This window comes from Seriola dumerili, unplaced genomic scaffold, assembly GCF_002260705.1.
Source record: "Seriola dumerili isolate Sdu_G_001 unplaced genomic scaffold, Sdu_1.0 BDQW01001299.1, whole genome shotgun sequence".
NCBI lineage: Eukaryota > Metazoa > Chordata > Actinopteri > Carangiformes > Carangidae > Seriola > Seriola dumerili.
The window spans coordinates 1,028,303-1,043,394 of NW_019175554.1; the positions used below are offsets into that span (position 1 = coordinate 1,028,303).

General features: G+C 40.8%; 1 protein-coding gene across 1 annotated transcript; it reads left to right on the plus strand.

Annotated features, from left to right (window-relative positions):
* The first annotated feature begins 9,383 nt into the window (after positions 1 to 9,383).
* Positions 9,384 to 14,599, plus strand: nkpd1 (NTPase KAP family P-loop domain containing 1). Its single transcript, XM_022767921.1, has 4 exons — positions 9,384 to 9,443; positions 11,153 to 11,478; positions 12,002 to 13,432; positions 14,295 to 14,599. Exons 1-4 carry the CDS (start codon positions 9,422 to 9,424, stop codon positions 14,586 to 14,588), a joined length of 2,073 nt encoding a protein of 690 aa, XP_022623642.1. The 5' UTR covers positions 9,384 to 9,421; the 3' UTR covers positions 14,589 to 14,599.
* The last annotated feature ends 493 nt before the right edge of the window (positions 14,600 to 15,092 follow it).

Here is a 15,092-nt window from a genome sequence, read left to right on the forward strand (position 1 = left end):
CAGTCAGGCACTGATAATTGCAAATACACTCAGTTAGCAGTTTATTAGGTATATCTAGTTAATGCAGTCTAATACAACAGTCCTGCAATAAATCTTACCTTATAATGTTCAGTTGATTGCTGCAGAATTGTTGATTCAACTGATCATTTTGGGGGAGAGAGGTGTTTCTGCTATTTAAGCTACCTTCATCGAGTGGGATTAAATAACAGAAACACCCGGACTCCGCGGCGGTGGTCCATAGACTTTAAGTAGTGATATTAAGATACATAAATCAAATAGTTGCCACTTCTTATAGAATTAACAGGAGAATAAATCAGCAGAAAATCCAAAGATGTTTAAACAACCTAAACTCCACAGCGGCTGCAGCTGATAAACACAGACAAAATGTTATGTTTCTAGGCAACACAGTAGTTGTTGATGACAGTCAGTAATTTGTTGCACTCACCTGTCAGAACATCACTCTGTCAGTCCTCCACAATCGGCTCTAAATCAATCTTCTGTGCTAGTTCATTCTCAATGTAAAATATAACCAGTACACTCAGCTTCTCTGTCTCACTGCGCTCCTCCAAGTTTTCAAACACTGAGCTGAATGAGCTCTCCAGTCACAACAGGGATTATCAAAACCAGCAGGAAGATGGGGCACACCTCACTGACAGTGGAAGTGAGGGTAGAAGTCGCAGCTGAAGGTTCTGCCATCAGTATTTTAGCATTTAGCCAGACCTAGCATGCACCTGTTGGTGCAACATCGCAGGTGTGTTTTGGGGCCCTTGCCATGGTCACCGGGTGGTGCATCAAATCAGCAGCATCTTCTCTGCTGCAGCATAACTTCATCATGTTACTTTTGTTTTTTACTCTGTAACAACTCCAACTTTAGCAGCAAAGTAAAAAAAAATTACTTTAATACTCCTGAAAGTACAAGTGCTCAAAAAACTAATGAGAGTAAATGTAATTCGTTATTTGCACCCGTGGAGATGTGTGTGTTTGTGTGTGAGAGAAGGGGGGAGATAAGAGGAAGCTGTAGGAGGAAGGGAGAGAGTCAATATTTGTACTTGTACTGCATCTGCTATATCCTCCCCCCATGCTGCAGTGAAGGTCTGATAGGGAGCAGACTTCATAACAGCCTAATAACACCCTCCAAGAGGTCTCAAGATACAGCTCTTCTATCTCTGCAAGAGCTGCCATCATCTTTACCTCCACAATCCAGCCCCTGTCAACAACCGTCAACCCCTACAACCCCTGAGCCGACTGATATTGACAATAAAACAGGAGGCAGGATCAGCGGGTCTGCGTCAATGTGTGCACACATGCGTGTAGGTTTGCGCATTGGTGAAAAGGTCCACGAGTGGATACTCATTCCAACAACACCACCCAGAGAAGAAGTCGGTGTGCGCCTGGTCGCTATACTCTCACGCAGCAGGATGAAGACAGGAGGGATGGAAAGGAATACAAAGAGGCAGCCACACAGAAAGAAAAATGTATAATGATCCACGTTGTCACAGCCGCGACTTTTGGACAGCTCTGGTTACTCGCAGTGTGCTGCAGAGGAGATGGAGAATTGTAAGCCCTGTCATGCATCATAAATGTAATACCTTATGGGAATGTAGCCCTCACACACAATAGAGAATAGGAAATTTGTGCATCCCATAAAGAAGAATGTATTGCCTTTTACGAGGCGGCAAAGGACATATTGCGTGGCAGGCCCCATAAACATACACGTGTCTCTCATGAGTTTTTCTGGGATTTGAAAGAAGGGCTGTGAAGAATGAGGGGAGGAGGATTAAAAGGCAGATGAGCATCGACACTATTTACACTGAAACACCTGTACTGCTTGTGAAGGCAGAGGATGACGAGGAGAAGTCGAAATGGAAATAAATAAGAATGAGATGATGTGATCTGGGAAGCGAATGTGGAGGTTGAAGGTGCAGGCAAAAATAATCATGTATAGGATGTTTGTGCTGATAGATACAAGATCAGCATGCATACCATTTCACTCACCCCTGCCCCAGAAGGGCTCTTTGGTGGCAATCTCATAGCTGCCTTTCTTTTTTTTCTCCTAATATTTGCCGCAGAGGTATCAAACAAAAAGTGGATCTTGAGAGAGTGGAGGAGTTTTCATCTCGCTGTCTCTGGTGGGATTGTTAAAGCAGACGATGTCTCTAGATCTTTGGGGGTCACAGCATTCAGAAACCTTCATTTGTTGGTGCCATCATCCCCACAGTAACAATAAAGGACAATCTGTGTGTGTGAATCAGCTTGTGGCAAGGATCTGGACCCCTGCACCTCAGGGTGAAGACCCTATCATCATCTTTGCTTGCTGCACAGCTCTGCCGAGGGAGCAGCAAAGCTTAAGACATCATGCCCAGATTTGGCAGTGCTTACTTTCAGTATATCTGGCTTTTTCTCTGTCCTCTCCCGGTGACTTAGCAGCATCTGCAGTGAGACTGATCAATAGATCACACCAACAAGAGGTCTTGAGGCCAATTAGGCCAGGCAAGCTGGACGAGGGCCAAGCTGGTGTCAGGCTACGTGTCAATACTGAACCTTGTCTGCCCTTAGGAATAATGGATAAGGAATAAAGGCAGATAGATATTGGTGTGGGTGTGTGTGTGTGTGTACGTGTCTCTCATTCCCTAAGTGTGTGTATGTGTGTGAGCGAACCCTATGCACTACAGTTACTGATTTACATCAAATGATCATCAGGCCATCCTAGAGAAGTTCTAGCACATCTTAAGCCCTCGACCGCACCCCATTTTCAATAAATGCCTCCTTCACTCTCGGGTCTGCTCCTACATACCAAATAGAGCAGAGAAGTGCGATGAAGGGCTGCTGATCAAATGTCATTGTCCTTCTTTCATGCACAATACTTTAGCTCCCTCTGTTGGCGACTTTAAAAAATTATCTCACATCATCTTGAATTGTTCATGCATCACAGTTCACTGAAATGATTTTAAGTGCGCACATTTTCAACCGGCTGCTGACAGAAAACAATTGTCTTCTGCCTGAACATAACATATTACAATTTCGCCTTGCCTCTAGCAAAAAATTCACTCAAGTCTGCCCCCGATCCTGAAAAATAATTTATCTGTGTCTGATATCTATCTTGGATTAATCATGAAGGTGAATTCATTAACCTTAATTGCAAGGTTCATGTGGTGAAAGGGCGAGGTGCGGAGATGAGGGTTCATAGAAGGAAAGATACAATCCAATTCATTCAGTATTGATTTGCAAAAAGAACCTCTGGCCAAGCAATAACTGAGAACATCTCTCTCTCTCAGACACACACACACACCCCTCGCTCTCTCTCTCTTTCTCTCTCTCTCTCTCTGACAATCAAGTTAATTAAAGTAGTTGAACAATCAGGTACTCAGAGTAAAGACAGAATTAGTCACCCTCAGGCCAAGCACTTTAAATCTTAATCAGAAGTGCACTAATTAAACTTCATTTCAGCAGCTCACCTAAAAATTGAGAATTCTGCTCTCAGATGCTTGTGTGTGAGCTTGTATACAGACCTGACACCTAATGTTCAGCTGTAATTACAAAGAAGACAAGTTCTGACAATCACCACGCATGCTTGTGTTGCGGGTGTGCCTGCATGCAGCAGAGTTAAGTATGTCATTTGTGTCACATCACAAACAAAAGACAAGCGTCATGCATAATCTTTTCTTTTCAGCCATAATGTGAAAAATGGGTTGTGTGCGTGCTTTAAATGCAACATTGAAAAAAAAAAAAGCCATTTTGACATGATTTACTTCACAAAGTGAAGTAAAGTGAAGTTTGTTAAGGACTCGTGTTGTGAAGTACACTGCGACACCAGATGGTAAAACTAGGCGAATGCAATAAATAAATAAATAAATAAATAAAGTAAATATGCCAAAGAAAATTAGGCTTCTAGCTTGTTTTTCAAAGCTTGACTAACCAGTTATGTCATAACAAATCCTCCTCCGAGCAAAAGAAAAAGGCTTTGGAGCTGCTGCTTTGGCATCTTTACTGCTCTGCATGTCAGTACAGGCCAAGCACAGCAATCCAGCCATTCTCAACCTGAGGGGTCTCCAAACTAGGAATTCAGTCCATGAATCATGCAGACCCAAGGCTCCAAGGCTGAAATCACTCATTTGTTCCATTTTTCCATGGACTGAAAAAGTTGGACAGTTATTGCCAGGAGCTATTGCAAGAATAGGGATTTTTCTACCTTGTAATGCTTTCAGGAACTGTACCTCACTCAGATTCTGTGAATAGAGAGAAGATTGGGAGCAGGAGTGTTGGAGTAACGGATTGGAAAAGGAGAATGGAAGAAATGTACAGCTCCGTCTCTCAGAAATAATTTCATTTCGTACATGACCTCACTTCCTGGAAAGTATCCTCCCTATGCAGACATGACCTGTGTTTTCAGGTGGCCCTTTTCTCTCTTATCTCTGCTGTAAAGTTTTACGGCTCTGACGTCTTGGTGGGAAAAGGTTCACCACACCTTAGCTGCTGCTTCACGGTCCTGTCTGCTTTCTGGATACCTTAAAATTATTGATTGGAGATGAGTCAGAATAAAGATCAGGAGTGACATTTGGAACACGACCAGGTAAGCTTGTTTCACCAGTAATGCATCTCCCCAGAAACAACCTATCAGTCATTATTTTATGGGAGCTTACAGCATAATTACACACGTTTTCCGGATGTAGTTTAGTATTCTTTTACGCACATTGATCAGTGGTTGTGGCATCAAAGTTAAACATAAACTCTATCAAAAGTCTGTCTGTAGCTGTCTGTCAGACTCTTTATGAATCTATCAGGCATGTGCAGGAACACAAAGCAGGAGTTCTGGTGTAAAGGGACAGGGATAAAGGGACTGGGTAATGCAAAGTAATCATTGACACAGCAAAACTGTTGACATTTCTGTGCACATTGATGTCAGGATTTCATCTTAAAACAAGTCACTTAAAAGCCTGTCAATCACTGTGGGTTGTGAATTTCTGCTTTTGCCATGTCAGCGCTCTCAAGGACTTTCATCCCACACGTGGTGCTCTCCATTGAGCCGTAGAGCTGTTCAGTACATGAACAAACAAATCTTTAACACCAGATCCTCAAGTTAAACTGGGTGCACTTAATCGACAGTCGCTCTCCGAATCAGTAGGTTTTTTGTGTTGGAGCCTCCCTCACTAGCGCCTGAAAGCACCGATGTCTGCTCAGATGTGATTTAGAGTTACTCCCTGGTTAAAAGGTTACTAAAAAAACATGACAAAGCATGATGTGATCAGGGCTCATATCAGCTTTTATAAGCAGCAAAATTTCAGATTTATTTGAATTTATTGCAGCCAAACCACGCTAGATTTTCACTTTGAGGTTAAGTTCGAGTTCAGCTTTAACGCATGAATTTACATTGTTGACCAACGGCAAATGGTGACATTATAGCCAACCTTTGAGGGGACGAACAGAAACAGAGGGAGCTGCACATCATTGTCATGTGACCGAGCACAAACTCTGTTGCACATGTATATATGATTACTGAGCTACTATTCTGTTTATAGGTCTGCGGTGTGGCTTTTGAACTGGAAAAAGTAAAAGACTTAATTTATAGTCCAAGACTGAAATAAAGACAGACAGTCTTAGCATCACAGCATTATGAACAGTAATGTTATTCGTTCCTCATTTGCCATTGCGCAGCAGCAACGATCTACTAATCCTTCTTTGAACTGAACTGATCACATTGATTTGAATCAGCTAAGGCCTGAGTGTAACCCAAATACTTCCACAGTCCGGCTGTTGTCCAGATGTATGTAAGCCATGAGTATATGGGCCAGATTTGGGCTGTAAAACCAGGTGTATACTGGGCCAGAAGAAAACAAGCATGTGGGTCAAGTATAGGTCGGATTTATTTGGCTCTCTGTGGCAGATTTTTGTATCATTTTTGTGCAGTTCCCATTTACAAACAACTGTGGGTGCATGTGCAGAATTGAGGTAGAAAATATGTTTCCACATTTTCACTGTTTAGAAATAAAGCAGCTTGCTGGAAACCCATGAAATTATTGTTTTGTATACCCTTTTGTAACCACACGCCACCTTTGATAGAGAAACAGCTAGTAGCAGTGATAATACTAAAACGTTTGCTATAAAAGTTTGCTCCAAAGGTGGAGAGAAATGACCTGTGAGTGTCCGAAAACATCAACTGACACCACAGCTTAACCTTAAAAGCACAGCCGCGCCTTGTCCTATGCCCCTGAAAGGTTAAGCATAGAAAACACTGATGTTAGCATGCTGCTTGCTGGTGCTGCAGAGGTTAAGGGGACTGGTACACTTATTATATTCATATTATTATAATCAAAATACACCAGACACTGGATATTTGCCAGATGTGCTACATTAATGCAAAAAAAAAAAACTCATTAGAAATGACTGCAGTGTCAACAGGCAGAGCTTCACTCCTGACAAACTGTGTCAATACAGAATATAATCAGTGTTATTGATCACATGATCTGTACGCCTGTTTAATTGTTTTCTCTGGAAAATTATGAGCAATTATGAGCCATCAATCAGCTCCTCTATCAGCTGTCACCAATTCCCAAAGTGAAACTCCAAACACATGTCTGACACAGAGCCTTAGTAATATTCATTAATATTGATATCCAGCTTTAACTGCACAAATCATAAAACTAATGAGTGAAAAATTGTTCATCAAGAAGAAAACCTGCCTCGGGGCGCAGGATTACCTGTGAGCCCTGGTCATAGCTCTGGATTTTATGAAGGCTATGAATGATTTTACACTGAAACTGCAAGAATAAACTAGTTTTAATTTAAGACAATTCAAATTGTTACTATTACACAAAAACTACTTTTCATGTCGATCTGCCTTTAAGCTTTCAGTCATTTTCCGTAATTTTTTTGTCTGCGTGCACAATGACATTGCTCTGAAAACCAGAGCAGCATGCATAATTGTGTATCCAGAGTTTTTCTTTTATTCTTTTTCTCAAGTATTTCTCCAACTTGTAGGATATCTATTCTCACCATACACTGGATAAAGAAAACAGAGGTAGACATGGCACTACAATGTCTCATTTGATGATTATGATTCCTCCTTCCTCACATAGAGGTGTGAAAGTGAGGAGGGACCTCTAGCTAAACAAAAAGCGCACACACACACACACACACACACACACACACCAAGACAGACAGCCTCACACACCCCTCTCCACTGCACTGCCTGCACTGAGATCTCGGCTGTTTCTTATTCGTCACAGGTCAAAAGGTGTTTTCTGTGAAAGCGGAACGTCCCACCACACAGTCATCATGAATAATCCAACAAAAGGTAAGTTGTCTGCAGGTAATGACACGTATATCGCTCGGCTTTCTCCCGAACTCCTCCTCAGAAGGGCTGTAATTTCACTTTCACTTTCACATTGTTAATGAAATTCTCACAGACAGCCTCTGTGAATATTTTTATGAACTAATTGGCTTCAGTCTCTGTTTCTTTGCCCTATTTGGCTGAAATTGTGACCCTCTGGAATATTTTAATTAAATACTGTACATTAACTGTTAAACACTGAATATTTTATTTTCCATTATTATTATTAGTGGTAATCGTAGTAGTAGTAGTAGTAGTAGTAGTAGTAGTAGCATCATCATCATCTCTGTATTCATTTCTATCAATGACTGCGACACTGATATCTTATTCCATTTAAAACCTTATTTCTTCCAGTGAATGCTGTGATTTCAGCAGCAGCAGTTTCTTTATTTTAGACTCCTACTGAAGGACTGCTTTTTTAATGAGCTCTCATTAATCATTAACATTCTGCACACCGTAGAGGCTATGTTTGTGTTTTTTGTTTGTTTTTATAGGATCTGCATGCTGGCCTTGAACCTTTATAGTTAGTATTAAGATTCGAAAAGATTTCAATCTCCTTAGAAGTATTCATGTCCGTACTAACTGGATTTTGTTTATTACTGGTTTAATCCCACTGCATTTGGTGCTCATAGTTTTACCAGACTGGTTAATTCACGTGCCCATTGCTTTTCACACATCTTGCCTGTGTACTACTACCTTCCTGGAACAAAGTCCACTGACATCTCCTCTCTGACCTGACGCTCTGATTGGAGTCACATCCACGCCTGTGGAGCAGTTGAGCATTTCAATTTTCAGAGGCTCCTACGGGCTATATGAAATTTTGTATGAGAGCACATTAAATTGCTGTTATAAAACCAAATAGTGTTGATGCAGATGGTTACGCTGCTGTGTGAGGACAGGACCAGGGGGTCTTCATCCAGCTAAATTATTTTAGTACATAAACCCAAAGTTTATATCATATTCAAGGTAAGTTTAATATAACATGTTGTATGTCTCAGAGACACAAAGTTCAAACAGTTCACCTTTATTCGTTGAGTTGAAGGAAAGGTCAGGTAAGTGGGGAATGGCATGGGGTAAAGTCAGCAAGTGAGCAGAGTTCAGCAGCAGCCAGGCAACAATGCTGGGCGAATAGGACAAAAGGGGCAGGCATAAAGCAAAGTCAACAAACAAGCAGGGGGTCAAAAACTGGCAGGCAGGAAAAAGGATGGAACGATAGAGCTGGGAGGCCAGACAACCTGGCGGAGAACAGGTGGAAGTGAGCTGGTATACGTATATACTGTGGGACTAATGAGGGAATGGGAAACAGGTGCACAGGTGCACAGGTGGGTGTGTGGAATCCGATGACAGGGAAAGGCGGGAAGGGCTGGGGTTATTGCAGGGCAGGAGGGAGTGGCAGAATGTGAAATGACATGAGTTACAGTTAAGGCAAAGCAAGCAGAAACTGACTGAATGAATTGTGAAAGGCTACTGCGCAGAATATTAAATCCTGAACAATGTATATTCAGAATACAGAAGAGGCTACTTTAAGAGCCTGATTTTTAATTTGTGTGAAAATTTAAATACTCATGTGTGAAGTCTATGATGTTAACATTTCCCCGAGACTAGTGCAAATGCTCACCTCATTAATGCTTGAAGGAACACCTGTCAAGTGCCTTTGCTGTCGTTGCGCTTTCCTTCAGCCATTTTCTTATTATCCAGCCAAAGTAAGAAAAACACATTTGCCGTTAATCAAGAACAGTGTTGGTAATTAATCCTGGGAGCATCTCTCCTTGAGATCCTGTTTTAATGTGCACTAATTTTGACACACCTTTGAACATTTGTGTGAAATAATTTTTCAACTGTAGATTATTTGTGAGGTTTTTGATCTAGGATTTCACTAACAGAGGATTCTCTGGATCGGAGCATTGAATAAATGTATGTGAATGTGAATGTGAATGTGAAAAGGAAATGTAAAATGAGTTAATCATGCTGTTTGTTTTTCTTTCCAATCTGCTTTCAGATGATATTTATGCATACGCTCTGTCCAAGACCCTGCCTAAAGTTTCATCACCTGCAACTGTAGGACTCTACTCTTCATGTCAGAATCGAATTAATATGATCCTCGAAAAAATGGAAGGTATGTAAACAGTTAGTCTGACCATCCGCATCCCAGCATGTTGTCATTTTATCTGCCGGATGGCTCATACTTTAATCAACTTAAAGCCCTGCCACAATATTTTAGGTGTGTCACGATATCAGATTTTCTCACTATACAATTATCGTGGCCAAGAGAATTCACGCCAAAAATATTATCACAATATCTTCAGGTCTATAATAATAATAATAATTCTATCAGTCAAATTCCACTTTAACTTTGTTTATTGTGTGTTTTGTCTCCTTTTTGGCAAATTAATTACTCAAGTACGAGTGTAGGAGGTGGAGAAAGCGTCTGTAACCATAGCGGTGCAAAAGTGTATAAAAATAACAATTACACTTAATGGGTAGTGCAAAGGCAACCACATTAACTGATAAACAAAAGATCCACAAGGCATAATATCTGCCATCACGATATTATCATGTGTGCATTCTTAACACAATATCGATATTTCACTTTTTAAATATCACAGCTAGTATATCGCGACCTTTAATTGAGTGTGCTTACAACATTGTAAATAAAGATAATGTTTAAATTCTTGCACTGCACAATGTGTAACAGGCTTTCAACAAACAGTTTTCAACTACGTACTCAATTTCACACATTGACAATACATAGTGCAGCCATATAATAGGATTTGAACTACCCTTATTTTATATACAGTGTTGCAAGCATTACTTTTGAAATATAATAAGTTACAGCTTACTAATTAACTTGGTAAAAATGCAACCATTTCAATGACTTCATCAAAGTAGTGTAACTTTTTACATTTGATCACTTATTGACAACTTTTCAGTACCATTCATTTAGTCTGTTAGTGCCCTGTAGAAATTTTACAACCTAATGACCTCTCCAAGTTAATATTTAATGAAAACACAATGCTGAATCAAATAAGGGGGAGTGTTATTAGATCTCACACCTATCACCTGTCAGACCCATGTGTCTGCAAATATGACAAAAGAAGACGTTCCTACATGACAAAAAGGTACAAAGCAGCAGAATGAATGTTATATTCTAGGTAATAAACTTTATACCGAAAAGGATATGTTCCGATGTACCCCCTTTGTAATCACCAGATGTTTTTATTATTGATATTAGTAACAAATAAAATAACAATTACATTTATTTTGTAATTTATTTATGTGATCTTGTTACATATAACCAGTTACTCCCCAACACTATGTATATATACGCAACCCTGAACAGTGTGAATGGAACATGTGCAGCTCTGGCAAAGGCCTCCAAGAGAAAAAACACGTTTAAGGTTGTTTCTTTGTGTTTCCCTGAAGGTCTAGCAGTCCAGGGTTATCATGATTATTATTTTTTTAAACCTTGGCAGACAGTATTCCAGATGTCAGGCTAGGCTTGATGCATAATGATTTTTTATTGTACAGGACTATGCATCCCTGCAGAAACGTCAGGCTGATATTTTTTTTCCTGGAACAGATTTTGGGTTTAGTGCCATGCTTCAGGGCATTGTATCAGTTGGTGAGAGCCAAATGAGTTAAATTCACCAACTTATTACAAAAATATTCCACATAGCAGCCTAAAAACTTCTCAGTTTTTTAATCCTCTTTAAGTCCTAGCCAACTAACCAACATGTTGTTTTGCATGTCTTGATATCTCTCTACCTTGATTTATATTGTTCATCCTTACATGCAAATATTTTGCAAATGTTTGTATCTCCTCAGTGTACATGAACAGGGAGGCTGTGAGGATTGAGACGGAACACAAAGGCAGGCCCCGCTCAGTCAAGCCTTCATTTGGAGGCTTTCTAGCGCTCATTGGCCGACTGCTCTTCTACAGGCCCATTTGGACTGAGGAGAACCAGCAGCACCGTGACGTCAGGTTCATTTATGTGCATTTCAGTGCCTGGCATTTTGCAGGCAGTGACATGCTTTGGGCCGGACTAGCCATACGACTGTTTCAGGCCATGCAGATGAACTTTGGGAAATTACAGCTCGTACTTTACCGTGTGGCTCAACACGATGAAGAGGACGAAATCAAGAAGAAGGTTGTGAATATCTTTTTTCTTTCAGTTATCAAAGAATCTACAGCCGCAGCTAAATGCATGCTAACTTGCTCACAATGACAACTTTACATTATTTGGTTGAAAACTGTTCCCATTGGAAACTGATGGCAGGAAGGTCTGTTGTGTTTCTGCAAAGGCACATCACTGTTGTGTTTCAGACACATGGCTTGTTGATTCCCTTCCGGATTGGCGGCTTAAGTCTCAGTGGCAGATACCTCATAACTTTAGATAAAGAAGACGTGTATTAGAGAAAGTAAAATTTTGACCTGCTGATGGCAGTAGATGAAAAGGCAGGGGATCACCAAGGTCATTAGGATTTATTGTCTGGGCAGCATGAATGTCTTTACAAAATTTCATCTATCTATAAATTGTCAAGATAATTCAGTCTGGACCAAAGTGGTGGACCAACCAACCAGCATTGCCATCTCCACGACTGACACATGGCAGTAATGTCTAACCTGATTCCTGTTTGGTCTGTGCTTTTTTTCGTTTTTATAAAAATGTTCAGGTAATGGAGAATAGTACTAACCACTGGAGATCCAAGAAGATTTGCTGCTGCCCCCTGTGGTTTCTCATCCTGTCCATTCTCGTGGTACCACCTATCATCCTGGTGTTCGTATTGACAGTTGGCCTTCCCAAACCCGAGGTGGAACCAGACGAGGAGGTGAATAACACAAAAGGCCAGGTGGGTGTGGTGGAGGGCGTGGTCATTGCTGTGTTAGGAGTCCCTGCAGCGAGCGCATTGAGGTTTACCTTTCAGATGGTTAAGAACCTCATCTTCAGCCAGGAAATGAACCTTAAGAAGGGGTTGGACAATGAGCAGATCAGCAACCAACTGGGCTTAATGAATGAGGTGAGGATGGAAATGTGGTTCCTGTCTCGCTTCATCCAGTTTATGGAAATATTTGAGAGAAGAAGGATTCGAGTGGTGCTGAAGATCACCAACCTGGACCGGTGCGCCCCCAAGAAAATTGTTGCAGTTCTGGATGCCATCAACATTCTGCTTTCAGACGAGGAGAGTCCGTTTATTTCCATTCTGGCAGTAAACCCAGAAGTTATTGTAGAGAAAGTGAACTTTGCAGACGGCTGCTTCAGCAAAGAGGACAGAGCTTATGCAATGTTGAACCGCATTGTGACTCTGGCCTTCACAGTCCCACCACTGTGCGACGATTTAAAGTGCAGGTTTTTTTACAGCCTCACAAGAAATTCAAAAGATAAAAATAGAGCTTGGGACCTCACGAAGACATCTTCCTCAGATGTATCAGAAGTACTAATTGCACTGGAAGAGTCACAGCAACTGATCAATAACACTACAGCAGCACTGGATGTAAAAGACAACGAAGTAGAGCAGCTGGTGGAGAGCAGCCTGACCAACAATGAAAGAAATATAAACAAGTACATGTTAGATGATGCCATGTCTATGAGGAGGGTGATCAACTCCATTCGAGTGACTGTGATAATGATGAAGGCTTTGGGGAAAGAGCCTCGTCAACCAGAATACATTGCAGCATGGGTGGTCTTAGCCAATCAGTGGCCCTGCCGACTTAGCTGGATCATCCAGTGTGCAGAAGACGCTCAGCAGAGAGCAGATATTGATCAGGAAAATGTGACCAACACTGATGATTCAAAGACCTTGTGGAAAGTCTTCAGTGAGTCCAGGGCAGAACTGTATGTGATGAGTGCACAGATTGAGGACCTCCTCGAGCAGGACGGAGATCCTGAGATGTTCGAAAGATTCCTAAAAGTAGATTTCCAATTCACCATAAGGGACTTGAAGACGTTTGAAGTGGCAACGGTAAACCTGGATCATACGATTAGGAAGGAGCTGGCTCAGATCAGAGGGACATCCAGGCTGAAAGACTCTGGTTGGATGAGGGACCTGGCTCCTCTGCCTATCACAACTATCATCAATATGAATACAGAGGATGTATGCAAAGAGGTAAGACATTTTACAAGTCATAATCAGATTTCAGTCCTGGTTGATTTGGTAAAACAGCTGGTTACTGGTTGTGACAGAAAGTACAGTGTAATACTACAGCAAAGCAAAATACTTTATCAACAGGACAACTGCTGTAGCTGTTCACAGTGCAGCCAGACAGTCATGTTTTAATGAAGAACTCAATAATTATAATAATTAATAATTAAGTCAATAATTAACCTATCTATCAAGCCATGAGCAACCACAGTCAGATTTTCACATGGTGGAGCACTTTTCTACACAACAGTAGGGCACAGTCAAAGGAGTTGGTTACCTCGCTTAGAAATTGAAGAGCTGCAGGCGACAGGCTGCACACCTCCATCTAACACATCACTGTGGCTGCTCCTTCTTGTTCCATTTCTCCCTGCAAAATTTAACTCATTCACTGTCAAAAAAAAAATGCAGAGAACGACCATGTCTCCTTTTGTACATATATATTTTTTCAGTCTGTGTTAGCGCTAAACTTAGTGACAAATACAATGAATTTCCTGTGACTCCGGCACTATCAACATTACTATATAGACAGGAAAATGCTGAATGTTCATACACTGAATGGCTTTTGCTGAAAATAAATAGCATCAAAAACAGGGTTTAATGTCATATTGTGGAGTATAACTTTAATATAGGCTTTGTTACAAAGCAGTGTTTATTTATTCTAAGTAATGTGTTTAGTCACCTCTCGGTGCAAATCAAATATGTTTGGACTCCAACTGCAAATGCAACAGGAAAGGATTTTTAGATCAATTCAGTCGTATCAGTGAGTTCTAGGAAGTAAATCATTCTCCTCTGTATTTATAATAATTGGATTTAATCTTTTTCCTAGTTGGAGAGAATGGAATACCCCAGTAAGTATATTGATAAGGTGAGAAGCAATGACCTCAATGGTTTGGCACTGCTCTTTGGTAGTGCAGAGGACCTGAAAGACCTCCTTGGTATGACCTTTGGTGAATGGGCAACTTTCAGACTGCACTTCCTGGGTTTACCATCACATCTCCGACCACAACACAAGAACGTGTCGACGGAGCCTCATCATCCTCAGAGTCAGCTTTTGAGATTTAAAGCACATGCTTTCGATCATCACTCGTCTAATCCCAATCTGGTTGATAGTTCCATGTAGGATCCAGTCTGCTTCCAGTATGCCTGATATCCCTAAAATTATACAATGCAATGCAACATTAAACAACATTTACAGTAACAAAACAGAGCCTGTGCACAAAAATAATGCACAAGAAAATGCATGATGATGAAAATTTTATGTAAAATGTTTCAGTGTTATGAATAAATCTGTTTCTTGCCAAGAGTTAGATGATCATTACCACTCTCACGTCTCTATGCTAAATATGAATTTTTGTTTATAATAAAGACTGGGAGCAGGGAAAACAGCTAGTCTGGCTCTGATGTATAGATTAACCAAGCGAGATACACAGCTTTTTAATTAGTCAGCTTTAGAAGTTCAGTGTTTTCTAACTTTGGACAGAGCCAGACTAGCTGTTTGCCCATGCTCCTATAGTTGCTGCTAAACTAAGCTAATTGCTTCGTGGCCGCATATATTTCAAGCACACAGACATGAGAGAGGTATCTTTTAATTGTCACTCTCAGCAAGAAAGCAAATAAAGTGTGT